This window comes from Rhineura floridana, chromosome 11 (assembly GCF_030035675.1).
Source record: "Rhineura floridana isolate rRhiFlo1 chromosome 11, rRhiFlo1.hap2, whole genome shotgun sequence".
Classification (NCBI taxonomy): Eukaryota; Metazoa; Chordata; class Lepidosauria; order Squamata; family Rhineuridae; genus Rhineura; species Rhineura floridana.
The window spans coordinates 7,357,578-7,373,391 of NC_084490.1; the positions used below are offsets into that span (position 1 = coordinate 7,357,578).

The 15,814-nt window shown below is 42.6% G+C and overlaps 1 protein-coding gene, 1 non-coding gene and 1 gene segment (V, D, J or C); 1 reads left to right on the forward strand and 2 right to left on the reverse strand.

Annotated features, from left to right (window-relative positions):
* Positions 1 to 2,038: 2,038 nt before the first annotated feature.
* On the reverse strand, positions 2,039 to 2,157 carry LOC133368165 (5S ribosomal RNA). The gene has a single exon (XR_009758603.1). It is a non-coding gene; the product is annotated as a 5S ribosomal RNA (ribosomal RNA).
* A 1,689-nt stretch (positions 2,158 to 3,846) lies between these two features.
* Positions 3,847 to 10,620, forward strand: LOC133367254 (vomeronasal type-2 receptor 26-like). Its single transcript, XM_061591276.1, has 4 exons — positions 3,847 to 4,644; positions 5,712 to 5,939; positions 6,237 to 6,363; positions 9,719 to 10,620. Exons 1-4 carry the CDS (start codon positions 3,847 to 3,849, stop codon positions 10,618 to 10,620), a joined length of 2,055 nt encoding a protein of 684 aa, XP_061447260.1.
* Positions 10,621 to 13,251: 2,631 nt separating this feature from the next.
* LOC133366896 (immunoglobulin heavy variable 3-33-like) lies at positions 13,252 to 13,662 on the reverse strand. The segment is given in 1 exon segment: positions 13,252 to 13,662. A coding segment is annotated over 1 exon segment (411 nt).
* Positions 13,663 to 15,814: the final 2,152 nt, after the last annotated feature.

Below are 15,814 nucleotides of genomic sequence, written 5' to 3' on the forward strand. Positions count from 1 at the left end.
GGTTGCAGCTGTCTTACCAGCTGAAGCTGGTAAAAGGCACTCCTAGCCACTGAGGTCACATGGGCCTCTTGCAACAAAGATGGATCCAGGAGCACCCGCAGACTACAGACCTGTTCTTTCGGAGGGAGTACAACCCCATCCAAAGCAGACAACTGACCAATGATCTGAAATCGGGAACCACCAACCCACAGCACCTCCATCTTGCGAAGATTCAGACTCAGTTTACTGGCCCACATCCAGCCCACCACCGAGTTCAGACAGCGGTCAAGGGCTTCCATGGCCTCTCCCAATTCAGATGTCACAGAGTTGGGTATCATCAGCATACTGCAGACCCCTTGCCCCAGATCTCCTGATGCCCACACCCAAGGGCTTCATATAGATGTTAAACAGCACAGGGGACAAGATGGTACCCTGTGGTAACTCACAGCACAACTGCCAGAGGGCCAAAAGACAATCACCCAATGCTATTCTCTGAAAATGACCCTGGAGATAGGATTGGAACCACTGTAAAACAGTGCCTCCAATACCCATCTCACCAAGTCAGCCCAGAAGGATACCATGGCCAATGGTATCAAAAGCTGCTGAGAGATCAAGTAAGTCTAACAGAGTCGCACTCCCCCATCCTCCTGATAAACGTCATCCATCAGGGTGACCAAGGCTGATTCAGTTCCATAACCAGACCTGAACCCAGACTGGAATGGGTCAAGATAATCTGTTTCATCCAAGAGTACTTGCAATTGTTGCACCACAACCCTCTCAATCACCTTCCCTAAGAAGGGGGTATTTGTGACCAGTCGGTAATTGTTGCAGACCAATGGGTCCAGGGTAGACTTTTTCAGGAGCGGTCAAATCACCGCCTCTTTCAGGGTGGCTGGAACCACTCCCTCCTGCAATGATGCATTGAAGTTCTGTAGACCACAGCAACATGTGCTGGTGTTGTACCAAGTATCCAGGTGGGCAAGGTTGGGTCAGATCAATTCCTCCCAGCTCACCCACCCAGGTATCGGTATTGCACAGCAAATCGGCACCTTCATCCAGGATCAAATCATGAATGAGTATGGTCTTATTGTGGGCTGATCTGTTGTTAAACAACAGCACACACACACACCAGTGGGCACAGCAGATGTGCAATGAGGGACCCATCGTTAAGAGGAGTGGGAAGGAGGAACAAGGCGTAGATAGTGTTGCCCTCGTCTTCTATGGTAATTCCCCGTTCCCTCATGGCTATACTTCCCTCTACCTGTGATCACTGAAACTGGGGTGGCATCACCCATGCCCCTCCTTATTAAGACTCCTCCTAAACACCTGATATGGATGCAAGAAGAGCCCACCAACAAAACCTATCTGAGCCAATTATCCTAGTAGGCCTCTGCGAGAATTGGGAACTGTCAGACCCACTCAATATTTATCACAAAGGGCACATCAACTCCCCCTCTGTCTCACACCCAGGGAGGTCCAGCCTTCTGCCAGTTACAGACTTTCACTCTGAAGGCATCTGGCAACTTTCTCCTATCCTTCAGTTCACTGCCCAGGCTCTCACCCTGCGCAGGAACTATATATGAGCCATACGCCCTCCCTACTACCAACCTCCCCCAGATTGTTTAGGAAAAAAAGAAAGAAAGAAATAGAAGAGAATAGTGCCCTCACTCTTGGGACTCCCTAAGGGGCTTCCGAAGGGGTGACTTCCTTTGGTGTTGCTCCTTTGATGGCGACCTTGGTGACAGCAGACCCACCACCCAAGGGTAGCCAGGCTTTTATGCCTCCTGACCCTGCCAGGAGCTGATGCAAGAGGCTGCAAGATTATCTGCAGCCTCTCTCTGGGAGCCAGGATCAGGCAGCACTTACCAGGAAAGCCAGCTGTCTCAAAAGACAGCAACCCAGAGGAACAAGCAGCAAGCACCCATATACTCAGAGTTCTCCAGGGCAGGTCTTCTTCAGTCCCTCTAGACTTATGGCAACCCTATGAATCTTTTGGATATATTCATAGAGTTTTCATGGTAAGAGGTATTCAGAGGTGGTTTGCCATTGCCTTCCTCTAAGCCTACGGCACCCGGTATTCCCGGGCGGTCTCCCATCCAAGTACTAACCAGGCCTGACCCTGCTTAGCTTCCGAGATCAGATGAGATTGGGAGTGTTCAGGGTTGTATGGCCATAGAATCCTTATAACTAAAGGTGCACAAATTGTTCACATACAAACTTTTCTACATGCATTTGTAGGGTGCATTTGGATTGCTTGATTGTACAAAGTCATATTTATTTATTTATTTATTACATTTATATACCATCTTTTCTCCAAGGAGCCCCAAGTGGTGTCCATGGTTCTCCTTCTCCATTTTATCCTCACAATAACCCTATGATGTCAGTAGAGAAGGAATGAGGTGTCAGTTTCACTTCTCTCCATTTTTCATTGTTCCAATCTTCAATTCAATTTTTGATATTCCTGCAGCAATTTCCAAACTTTTTTTAAAAAAACAAAATCCTCATAAAACTATTCAGAATTTTAGTGCACATTTCTAATAAATACATTTTTGTATGCATTTTTCAAGGAATTTATCCTAACTGAATGCATTCTTAATATTATTTTCACCAGCATATACACTTTTATACACATTTCTCCTTAATATATGTATGTTTATAAACACTGGTTGGTTGGAGAACCACATCACATAATTCAGATAAGTGTGAATTTTGACGGATGGCTGAGTTTCAGTTCTCATATTATTTCACAAAGTGCAAATTTGATAAATTTGGTGTTAAATGTGAAATGCATCAAATTTCTCACCCTTCTCTAGAGGAAGGTTAGGCTGAGAGACAGTGACTGGCCCAAGGTCACCCAGTGAACTCCATGGATGAGTGGGGATTGCAACCCTGGCCTACCAGCTTATAATCAGACTCTATATATTGCAACAGACTGGCTATCTTATACAAAGCAGTATCAGGAGTGATGCTTTTCTTTTTCACTTTCCAAAGAAGAAGCTGCATGGAAAATGGGGAGTGGGAATAAGAGAACATGAAAATGTGGGGCTGTGACCAAGGACATGTCCCAATGGATTTCTAATGTTGCAGCCACCTTTTTTTCCCATATGCAGAAGAGGTGGGAACCCCTCTCAGCTCAAGGGCCACATTCCCTCCTGAGTAACCTCTTAGGGGCCACATGCCTATGGTGAGCAGAGTCATAGGCCAAGGTGGGCAGGACAAGAGATTTGACTCTTACTTTGTACAGTAGGCTACATTCCAGCAACACATAAAAAGTCAGAGCTTGCTACACACACACACAAACACACACAAACACATGTCTCCAGCAAGGCAAGCAAGAGGCATAATCAAAGTTCAAGGACACATGCCACCGAGGGAAAAGCACTTGAGCAATGCATGGAACAGGGCTGATGAGAAGAATGTTCTAAGGCAGCAGCGTGACCTGGGGATGTTCTCACAGTCTGGATGGAGAGGTCTGGAGAGCCACATACAACCCCTGGGCTGGTGGTCCCCCCATCCTTATTTTACATGTGCCTGGTAAGGACATCAGTTTATCACACAGCATCACTTTCAGATGAATTACCAGCCCTCTTTTTTGCAAGTGTAGGACAGCCCCTGGACTACCTCTTTGCATGCAGTAAAACTTCTATATATGCGAAAGTTAGACAAGCTTCTATACACACCCCTGACATAACCACCACCACCACCAGCACCTTTCTTTCTCTACAAACATCTTGCAAATATATGGGAGGGGACTTTGTGCACCACTATTTTTAGCCCATTTCTAACCATCTGCACATTCCCTTTCAGCTCACATTTGGCTCATTTGTCCCAGAGGAAAGTACAACACACCTCCCATCATTTTATCGCATGGTCCCAAGTGAAGTCCATCAGTACACTGGGATTATTCAATTACTTCGGCATTTTGGATGGACCTGGATTGGTATCTTGGCTATTGCCGATGACAGTGGAGACTATTTTTTGGAGGCCCTGGAACCGCTCCTTTCCCAGAATGGAATCTGTTCAACTTTCACAACAAGATTCCCAAAACAAGCCCGTTACCCTTCTTTTGATCAATGGAGTGATATTGCTTCAAATATTTATCATTCTTTCATCGACAGAAAAGCCAGAGCAATTATTATATATGGTGAAAGCATGACTCTTATGTGGATGAGCATTGCAGTAGCAATAGCTGATCTGGAATATAGAGGAAACATATCTGTTGGGAAAGTGTGGATTACGACAGCCCAGATTGATTTTTCAGTAACAGGCTTGATAACTCGGAGGAATTTTCAAATATTCCAAGGGGCTATCTCTTTTGCTATCCATGCAAATAAACATCTAGGATTCCAGGCATATCTCCAGAATATAAAACCTTCTTGGACACAAGAAGATGGCTTTCTCCAGGGATTCTGGGAACAAGCATTCAGCTGTACATTTCCCAATCCCGGTGTATCAATGGAGGTCGACAGAACTTGTATTGGGGATGAGAGTCTGGAGAGTCTTCCTGGGCCTGTTTTTGAAATGGACATGACAGGTCACAGCTACAGTGTCTATAATGCTGTTTATGCTGTGGCACATGCTTTGCATGCCATGGTCTCATCTACATTGAAACACAAAATATTGGGAAGAAAAAGGCTTACATTTCAAGTTCTCCAGTCTTGGCAGGTAATGTTTCCAGAATAAAATGGCTTCATTCCCATGAATGAATTTACCAGTTACTGGAAATTGCAGGAGAGGAGAGTGCCTACAGGCTTCCCAGAAGAGGAGTCTGGTTGGCCACAGTGAGAACAGGATACTGGACTAGATGGGCCTTTGGTGTAATCCAGCAGGCTTTTCTTATGTTCTTATGCAATGTATTCATACATGAATAATGAGCATCCCAATGTGTCCTCCATTATATCATGGTGAAATGATAGACACATGATTATTAACTGAGAAGGTCATGAGGATTCACATTTCCAGTCTTCTACAACTGAAATAGTGGTATTTGCCTCATCTCTGTCATTGCGGGCTTGGGGAGCTGCTTTCCATCTCCCCCTCCCCCAAATGCAGTGTGGGAAGACCTGGGCATCTATTACAGGAGCTACCCAGGAATGTTTTGCTCCACTTGGTGAAATTGGAAATGCCATTAGTCAAAGCCGCATCCAAGAATGTATATATTGAGATAAAATTGTACTAAAATGCTGCAGAATTTTCATATGTTTTTTACAAAGTTGGCAAATTGCTGCAAAAATGTGGAGAACTGAATTTAAGACTGGGAAACAAAATGAGAGCCCGAGAGAAGCAAAACTGACAGCTCCTTCCATCCCTAGCAGACAGTGGGGGCATAACAAGTCAGCTATTATTGGAGACGGGCAGGAAGTTTTTACTCCACTGGATACGATTGGAGATGAAGCTGGTGAGAATTCTTTTTCACCATCAGTGCACTGACATGAACCAAAAGCTTCTTTGAAGGCCATTTCCCCTAAATAATTTTGGGTCAGGTAGATTCGCTGTGGGGTAAAGGGGAGCAAAAATTAAAACACCATTAGGTGAGTACTCTAAAGCATATTTTAAGATAAAGAGAGGCTTCTTCAGACCCATGAAACTAGAATATAGGGCCATGACCTCCACTTGAGGCTTGGCTGACGCACCTGCACAAAAGCTTCAAGACTTGTTTATTTTAGGATGTGGGCAGATCTTCCTCAGGACATCAATTGTACAAAATCACTGTTTCATTTCCTGTCAACTAGCTCCACCCATTTCTTCAAGGCATTTCATTTAACAACTCTGCTGGGGAAACAGTGACTTTTAATAATGAATGGGAATTGCTTGCTGGATTTGATATAACAAATCTAATCATATTTCCAAACACCTCCTTCCTTCGAGTGAAAGTTGGACAGCTGGATCCCAATGCCATTGAAGGGAAAGAATTCATCATCAATGAAGATATAATTGTGTGGAGCAGACATTTTAACCAGGTAGTGGAATTATCTAGCATATCTGAGATGTGTCGAATGCTTTATTTATCAGGATAAGTGATCTTGGAACTGGAAGTGTCCTTTGCTGGCTAAAGTGGCCCTTCCAATCCTAAAATCACTCATCTCAAGATCTCATTTGTATACTGTACATATAACTGAGTTTGATGGCTGGTTTACAGAAACGTTAAAATACAAATAAAAATTCCACATAATATAGCACACTGAAAACTATGTATCAGCTGAACATAACCATTTCAAATGTCTTTGATATTAAACTATCTTCTTGTTTGTGGAAAGGTGGTTCCTGTTTCTGTATGCAGTGACTCCTGCCTTCCTGGTTATCAGAAGAAAAAGAAGGAAGGGGAGAAGTTTTGCTGCTACGACTGTGCTCACTGCGCAGAAGGGAAGATTTCATACCACAAGGGTGGGTGATGTATTGCTGCAAATGTTATCAGCATAAATGGTTGGCAGAGATTATAGTTTATGAAGTATACCCTACTGCCAAATTGTTAGGGGAATGTAACTGCACGTGCATCCTTCTTGGGATTTCCAGCTAAGGAGATTGCTTCAAATAGTGTGGGAAGACCTGGACATTATTGGAGCTACCCAGGAATGTTTCGCTCAGTTGGGTGAGATTGGAAATGCCTTTAGTCAAGATTGTAGAGATTGCAGTTTATGAAGTATATGCCACTGCCAAATGGTAACTACATGTGCATCCTTGCTGGGATTTCGAATTTAGGAGATTGCTTCAAGCACAATGATTTTTAGTGGGGCCAGCATGTGAGTCAGCAAGTGATGAAAAATATATATAACTGCAGTAAATGCATGTGTCCTATCCCTTTGCAAAGCAATTGGGAACCTGGTATTCCAAAGTTGTGTTTTTCTTTTTCACATGATCCATTTCCATAGTCTAAAAGAAAATCCTGAAATCTCTCAAGTGACTTTAAAAAAGGACTAGGAATGGACAAATCTGTCAATTACAGTTTCTCTCAGTTACCCATTTTTACCATCTTAAATTCAGTTTGCCACAACACACCAGTTTGCATTTTTAAAAAAATCCTTAGTGTCCATGTCATTTTTTGTGTGAAGTTTTGCCTAAGATACACATTTTTGCAAGCACTAATCCATTATATCATGCATTTCTGCTTTATATAGTATTGATATTTAACTGTTACTTTGCATTGCTTTTTTAAAATGTTATAGTAATTTGGATGTATATGTTTATTGGTTTCTTGCGTATTTCTTTTCTAAACTACTTAGAAATTGTTTATAAGAAGTATATAAGCTATATAAATAAATAAATAAAACAGATAAATGTTGTCTGCTAGTTTCAGTATTGCTTTTTTATGTACACATTCCCTTAATATATGCATTTTTGTACACATTATGTGGTTGGAAAACTGCATCACAAAATCTGGAGAAGTGCAAATTTCAATGGATAGATGTGTTTTGGTTCACATATTTCAGGAAGTGCAACTTAGGGAGGTACATATTAAAATGTAAAGTGAACCAAATGTCTCCCTGATGCCAAAAAAGGATTGTTTCTCATGTGCCTAGTATGGTAGCCATAGACTTCACTGGTTTAGCTGCCTTAGCTTTATTTATACACAATGTCCAAGCATGCAGGGTTCTGTGAGTGTCATCTGCCTGCACAATTGAATTGCAATTCTTTCTTTTTTTTTAAGTTATAAGCTTACCTATATTTGCCCAAGGTGATTCACAAAACTATGTACAAATTCACTAACAAGCAAAAAACCTTGGGGTTTAAGAATGTACCTATAGCCAAAAGATATTTCTATCAAACTTTAAAAAGCAGGAAATTGGGCAGCTATGGTGAATGCACCAGGGGAGCAGGAGACCTGACCTCCTCTCTGAGATATTGTACTGCCCTACAAAGTTGTCAAAATGCAAACACAATTTGGGTTGGTCTTTCACAGTCCAATCCATTTCCTGTGTAGCTTGGAAGAATTTGGTACAGCAGGCACATGTAGCCTCCCACCCAAATTTAAACCAAAGCTGTCCCTGGCCATATCCACACCAGACCTTTATTTATCTTGAGACAGTCATGGCTTCTCCCAAAGAATTCTGAGAAGTCTAGTTAGCGAAGGGTGCTGAGAGTTGCTAGGAGATGCCCTGTTCCTCTCACAGAGCTTCAATCAGAGCAGCTGACTGTTAAACCGCTCAGGCCACTGGAGCTCTGTCAGGGCAATAGAAGTATCCTCTCAATACCCATCACAAACTACACTTCCCAGGATTCTTTGGGGAAAGCCATGACTGTGTAAAGTGAAATAAAGGTCTGATGTGGGTGTGGCCCCCTGATTAGCTAAACCAAGCAGCTGTGAGTCTGGCTTTTAGAACACTGACAGTTGGTTCTTACTGAGCATTCCTGGCCTTATCATTGAATTCAATGTAAAATTTCTTAAATTAATTAAAAATCAGCCATGCATTTTTTTAACTTTTAAACTGCAGAAGATGAAGGTCAGAGTATGGGGGAAGGTTAGTAACAGGATTACAGGTGCTCTGTGAACATGGCTGATTTTCAATTAAGTTCAACAAATTATAAGAACTCTGTCAGAAAAAAGTGCAAAAGGGGTCTGGCTTTTCCCCCTATCTTTTTGCACTTTAAACTCACGATTCTCTCTGACTATTTTGTGCATCACCATGAAAATGTAGAGGGTTGTTAAGCAAGCGTTTCTGAGTTCAGGACTATAAGTTTTGTAAGGTTTTGTTTTGAAATGAGCTTATGGGAAGCATCAGAATGGCATGAGGGGTATTTTCAATTTAACATTGCAGAATGCGAAAAATCCATACTGGCTATAGTATACAGCCACAAGAGTGGCTGTATAGTAAGAACATAAAAGCCTGCTGGATCAAGCCAGTACCCATCTAGTCCAACATTCTGTTTACACAGTGGCAACCAGATGCCTGTGGGAAGCCCAGAAGCAGGACCTGAGCATAAGAGCATTCTTCCCTCCTTTAGTTTTAGCAACTGGTATTCAGAAGCATACTGCCTCATACTATGGAGGCAGAGCATAGTCATCACAGCTAATAGCCATTGACAGCCTTAAACTCCATTAATTTCTCTAATCATCTTTGATAACCATCCAGTTAGGTGGCCATCACTGCCTCTTGAGGAAGCAAATTCCATGGTTTAACTATGCAATATAATAGATGTAATGACAATAAATACAGATATGGATAAAATGGTTTGTGAAACAACTATTTTTTTTAAAAAAAAGCTTTAAACACAGCCCATAATTATCATAGAAACAGAAGCTAAATCTTCCCTAATGCATAAAAATGTAAGAAGTCATCATGCTGCAAGTTATCATATTGCAATTTGCTTGAGCAAGTGAGTTGGGTACATGGGCATGCAACTGACTGACTGAGGAGTGCAAGCAGGCATTAAATGCTCATATGAGTGGGCTGGCATCTGTTCAATGAGGTGGGAGAGGCAGAGGCAGCAACATGGCAATGTCTGGTGACACTGGGGGTGGCAAGCATGGTGGCTGTAGCTGGAGTTGTCATTCCTGGGGTTAGGGGGCGAGGTTGGCATGTGTAGCACGCATGGGTGGCAGTCCCTAGTAATAAACATTATTAAAAGTAATCATAAGCAGAACAATAGGTAGAAAAACTAAAATGTCTTTTCACAAGAACAGCTTCCACACTACAAAATAATAGGCAGAGACTGCCACATGAATGCACCCCATGAGAAGAAGCCTTGATTCACATCTGAATCAGCATGGTTGGCTAATTTTCTTTTCTTTTCTTCATTTCAGACATGGATGATTGTTTCAGATGCAAAGAAGATGAGTATCCAAGCAAGGATCAAGACAGGTGCTTGCCCAAGAGTATAAGCTTTCTATCTTATGAAGAATCTTTAGGGGTCAGTTTAGTCTTGGTTGCTGCTTTTTTATCAGTGATCGCAGCTCTGGTGCTTGGGATTTTCATTAAGTTCAAAGATACTCCCATCGTCAAAGCCAACAACCGGGATATCACCTATACCCTCCTTGCCTCCCTCCTGCTCTGCTTCCTCTCTTCTTTGCTCTTTCTTGGACGGCCAAATCACTTGACCTGCTTTTTCCGTCAATCTGCTTTTGGCATCATCTTCTCAGTGGCTATTTCTTGCATCTTGGGCAAAACCATCACTGTGGTTGTCGCTTTCATGGCCACAAAACCAAGGTCCAGGATGACTAAATGGGTGGGGAGAACATTGTCCAACTCCATTGTCCTTTCCTGCTCCCTCATTCAATTTGGCATTTGTGCTGTGTGGTTGGCAACCTCTCCTCCATTCCCAGATTTTGACATGGCATCAATGAGCAAAGAGATTGTAGCAAAATGCAGTGAAGGGTCTGTCATCATGTTTTATCTTGTCCTGGGCTATATGGGACTTCTGGCCTTTATCAGTTTCAGTGTGGCTTTCCTGGGCAGGAAGTTGCCAGACACTTTCAATGAAGCCAAGTTCATCACCTTCAGCATGTTGATGTTTTGCAGTGTTTGGTTGTCATTTGTCCCGACCTACCTGAGCACCAAGGGGAAATATATGGTGGCTGTGGAGATCTTCTCCATCTTGGCCTCCAGTGCTGGGTTACTGGGTTGTATCTTTTTCCCCAAATGCTACATTATTGTGCTAAGGCCAGACTTGAACAGCAGGGAGCAGCTAATAAAAAGAAAAAAATAGAGCAATATTTGCCCTATTTTATGCATTTCTAATTTGGTACTGTTGGAGTTAATATCACAGGCTTATTCTAGGAGTTAGCTTGGACTATTACTATATATGCTAATAGAAATTTGTTTTGTTTGCATGTCTTAAGTAAATCCAGTCAATATGTGATTTATTATATTTTAACTGTGATTTAGACTGTTTTTAATTGTAATTGTGTTTTTGGACAGTTTTTAACGGTTTTTAGTATTTTTGTTCTTCTTTTTGATAAACTGTTTTGCCTCAACTCCAGCCTGATAGATTTATGGCCTGTCTGCTGCCTGTTATCTGTTAATTACTTTACTGCGGTATAACCTATTTCACTTAGTTGGCAGAGACTGACAGGTGGGTCCATTTAAGCCCATGCTACCTGCATTAGGAGGAAGTGTTGAGGAGCATGACAACACAGGCCCAGGGCAGGCTGGTGGGTGCTGGCTCTGTATGTTATTTGCTGTAGTCCATTCTGGGGAATATGTTGAATCCAGTTGATATGATGTACCCAGAACATTTACAGCAAAATTGGAGGGATTATCCAGGCTTTCTGAGACTGCCTCTTGATTTCACCAGCAGAGTCTGTATTTGGATGATGATGGTGATGATGATGATGATGATGATGTCCTCCTCCTCCTCCTCCTCCTCCTCCTTTTGAATCCAACTTTTGTGACAGCTGTGGCTTCTTCTAGGGCAGTGGTTCCCAACCTTTAGGAGTATGGGACCCCCTTTTTAAACTCAAAAAAATTGTGACCCCTACATGCTAATTGTTGTAATTTTAGTATCTGTTAATTGAAAAAAATACATAATGAAGTGTTAAGTAATGTCATTTTTTGTTCATCTCAACAACAAATATGATATTTATTATCTGCCCTTCACCAGAAAGTCCCAGGGCAGATTACAGAATATAAACAACTTATAACAAAATTTGAAGGATGGTCAACTTACTAGGTAACTAGGGGCTTCATGCACCAACCCCATACACATACATGTACACACACACACACACGAGCTCCCAAAACACACCCATCCACACCCATACCCAGGGACTCCCACCCCTCAAGGATGCTGTGACAGTGGCTCACTGTCTTACCATATTTCGATTTTGCTAACAAAAAAGCAAAACAAGGAATAGAAACTAAAGATAAAATCCCTTACATCTCTTTATGAAACGGGGTGGTGACAGAGATACACACACACACACACACACACACACACAATCTTCCATAAGCCAACCAAAAATTACCTCTTTGTATTTGAACATTTTTATGATCCTTATGTATCATACCACACTTACTCAGAGGGGTGGCACAAGACACCCTGAAGGTCATCTATTCTCCTTAACTATAGTGGATCAGTACAAGGTTGCTGCTTTTTAAAAGATCTGGGCCATATGTAGAGTTAAGCCCCCAGATGAGAACAGGATCCAAATAATGGAAGGGGAGAGGGCTGTCCATTAATTTAAGAAGGGGATGGTTCCTTGAGCAAGGCAAATTGGGAAACACACCGTCCTCTCCCTCCTTCTTTTCATGAGACAGCCTGAATAGTTGTTAGCTCCATCACACTCAGGCATCCCCTTGCCCCCCCCAGACACAGGTTTGGCCAGACACCATCCAACCCTGACCCCCCACCTACTGCTTCTGCCCCCTCCCAATGTTAGCAACCCTAGGAGAAAGCCCTGCATATCACTAGTGGGGGGGAGGAGAAGTATGTGGGGCAGTCTCCCGCAAGCCTTCCCTCCGCACCCTTCTAATTTGGGAAACTCTCAGTAGCGATTTCAAGCCTAAGCGGAAAAAAGAGAGGGGAAGGAGTAGTCGGCTGGTTTCTCACCTGCATCCCCGGCAGGCCAGGCTGCTGCACAGGGGAGCCATGATGACAGAAGCGGCAAGAGACAGCACACTGCTGTTCCTGCTCTGCCGTTGCTGTCCCTCCTCCTCATTTGAGGTGGTTCCAGGAATGGAAGGATTCACCTCAGCACCATCACCTCCTCCACCCACACACCCCAATCCACCAGGGCTACCAACGGACCACAGAAGGAACGTTCAAGGGGAGGACTTGTGTGGTGTCCGTGCGCACATACAGAAGACGGACAGGCGGGCACTGAACAAGCAGTGAGCCTTCCTGAGTTTCACTCCTGAATTTCTTGAAATAATCGCATATTTTTCTGCCTACTGTTCTTGCTGTGGTGGCAGAGGCGGCATTCCTCTGCACTCTTCTTTGAGGCCCCCTTTCTATTGTTCCGTGATCCCATGGCCCCCAGGTTGGGAATCACTGTTCTAGGGAGAAGCCTATAGGGTAGACAATTGCTTATTGATAGCAGCTGTGTTTGCATGGAAAGCACAAATGCAACTTATGAATGAATAAACTGTAATTCATTGTGTGCCAGGGTATTTGCTATTTTGTACTTTTATTGATTTATTGTATTCTGTATCTGTGATTACTGTAGTGTCACTGTATTTTCTTTTGTATTAATCCGTTCACTGCTTGGGGAGCTTTGGCCAAAAAGAGGCATATAAATGAACTGATGATGATGTTTTCTTCTGAGCATTCTGTTTTGAAAACTAGGCATGGCCCTTGAACTGAAGGGCATACTGTCTCATGTTCAGGAATACTGTCTCATTAGTCTATTGTAGCTGCAGCTGAATCAGCCAAGAGAGCTAACAAATGAGGTTTTTGCCTGGCTTCAGATTCACTTCCTCTCACTGTGTCTCTTGCACAGTAATACAGAGCGGTGTCATCGGCTTTCAGGTTGTTCATCTGCAGATACAGCATGCTTGAAGGGTTGTCCCGGGAGATGGTGAAGCGCCCTTTCACCGACTCAGCGTAATATTGTTGGCTACCATCATACCATATTACTGCAATCCATTCTAAGCCCTTCCCCGGAGCCTGTCTTATCCAATGCATTCCAAAGCTACTGAAGGTGAACCCGGAGGCTCGACATGAGAGACGGAGGGACTCTCCAGGCCTTTTGATATCCCCTCCGGACTCTATCAGCTGGACCTCTGATTGGACACCTAGAAACAATGGCATATTAATTAAAATGAGATCTGCTATACATTAACCCCTATAATGTACCAGTCGTCTTTATCTGAAAACAAGATGAGTTACCTTCCCAAACTGCCAACAATAATATAAATTGAAGCCAAAGTATCATTTTTCTCCTCCTCTTTGCTATGAGTGAATTGACTGGCAAGTCGTCCAGCAGTTCTATCTCTGAGGGTAGCTGGGGTAGGAAGACTGTGTGGCTGATTTAAACAGGAAGCTGTCCCTGCATTTACATACAGCTCAGGATAAAAGGACACAGGTCTTTGGCCAACAATCTTGTTTGTGCTCATATAGTACACATGATATGGGAGCAGGGATGGGGGACAAAATTCAATTCAGTTCACATTATAAGGTTAATCTTTCTGATTTGCACTTTCTGAAACAATACATGAACTGAAACACAGCCATTCATTGAAATTCACAGTTCACTGAATTTTGTAATGCAGCCAAGGAGGTATATTAGCCAAATTGAACACAAGATGTGTATATTAGGAGAATTTTTCACTAATGATGAGAATTTCATTAGGACTTTTTGGGTTTTTAAAATTGCAAACTTGTATGGAAATAGGGAGAACTGAAGTTAAGATTGGAAGGCTGAAAAACAAAGAAACCAAAATTGGCACATTCCCCCATCCCTTTGTGGGAGATGACTTTTTTTCATCAGATATGCCAATCTAGCAGTGATGAGTGACTTTAAACCTAGTTATTGCAATTCAACAGGAATAAAGTTCAGTATTTCATACTGAAACATATTATCACAATTTTCCAAAACTCTTCAGCTTTACCACACACACACACACACACACACACACACACACACACACACACACACACACACACACACACACACACACACACACACACACGTGATAAATATCAATCCTGCCACTGCCATAGCACTAACAAGTAACTGTTGCCTGTTCTACAAACAACATTTATTTACAGACATTTTTTGTTTCAGAAGACCTTCCCTGAAGTGTGAACCAGTCATGTTATGGAATGTTTATTGTACCATTGTAGAAATAGTATTATAATTTGCAGAGTCTGTATCTTTTGTGTATTTTTTTAACATCTCATTTTATGTTATTGTAAATTGCTTTGATAGCTTCTGGCTGTTCATTCTACATATTTAAAAGTGTGGAGGGAGTGGCAAGATTGTTTTGACTTTTAACAGAGAATTACAGGAAATGTTCATGGAGATTCAGCCCCTCAAGAGACCAGTACAATGTTATTGCTTTTTTTAAAAAGCAAACAGGAAATAATTGGTCAACCAAAAGTCATGGTGCAGGGAGCCAGCCTCTCTGTGTCTTTCCAATTCCCAGCCTTTCCTCTGACTAGCTAAAAAAAAAATAAATGCAAGCCTCTCTTTTGGCTCCAGGATGGGCTGGGGCTCTCCTAAAGAGTTTCAATAACAATAGAATCTCCCTGGCCCATTCTCCAGTTGATGGGCAGTTGAGAGACCCATTAGTCCACTTGGCTAATATAAATCTGGAACGGCTCACACCTACAACTGATTTTTGGTTTTGGCACCTTGATGAAATTGTGTACAAAACCTAGTGCAGGCTTTGCCAACTAGTGGGCCACCAGATGTTGTTGGACCACAATCCCCATCTTTCCTGACCATTGGCAATGCTGGCTGAGGCTGATGGGAGTTGTGGTCCAACAACACCTGGTGGCCCACTAGTTGGGAAAGGCTGACCTAGTGGGAACGGGTCATCTTACAAAGCAGGAATGCCCACTTTAGGTTGCATAATGCTTATTGCTTCCACATTACTACCTGTCCTTATATACTTGCTTGATTTTCATACACACCAGTTTTGCTGGTTCTCTTCCTTCCACCCTCGATGCATTGCACAAGGGATACAGAGAAGGTGACAAAATGTATCAAGAAGGATTGGCAGTCATTGCTATGCCTCCGGAGCAATTCTGTTCATTCTACATATTAGAAAGTGGGGGGGGGGGAGGGGGAAGCAAGGCTGCTTTGGCTTTTAACAGAATTGTAGGAAAGGTGTGTGGAGAGTCAGCCCCTCAAGCGAACAGCACAATGTTTATTTTCAAGCAAAGAGCTGAGAAGATAATCAGTTGAACAGCCGAAACCACAAAACACCATTTTGCTTCTCCCTTATGGCCAAATGGT

Bases quoted from the DNA above. Each gene is read 5' to 3' on its own strand.
- LOC133367254 (XM_061591276.1), top strand. From the start codon at position 3,847: ATGGTCCCAAGTGAAGTCCATCAGTACACTGGGATTATTCAATTACTT. The intron at 5,940-6,236 runs GTAGTGGAATTA...GTTTGTGGAAAG, and splicing joins GGAGCAGACATTTTAACCAG to GTGGTTCCTGTTTCTGTATG. The intron at 6,364-9,718 runs GTGGGTGATGTA...TCTTCATTTCAG, and splicing joins GAAGATTTCATACCACAAGG to ACATGGATGATTGTTTCAGA.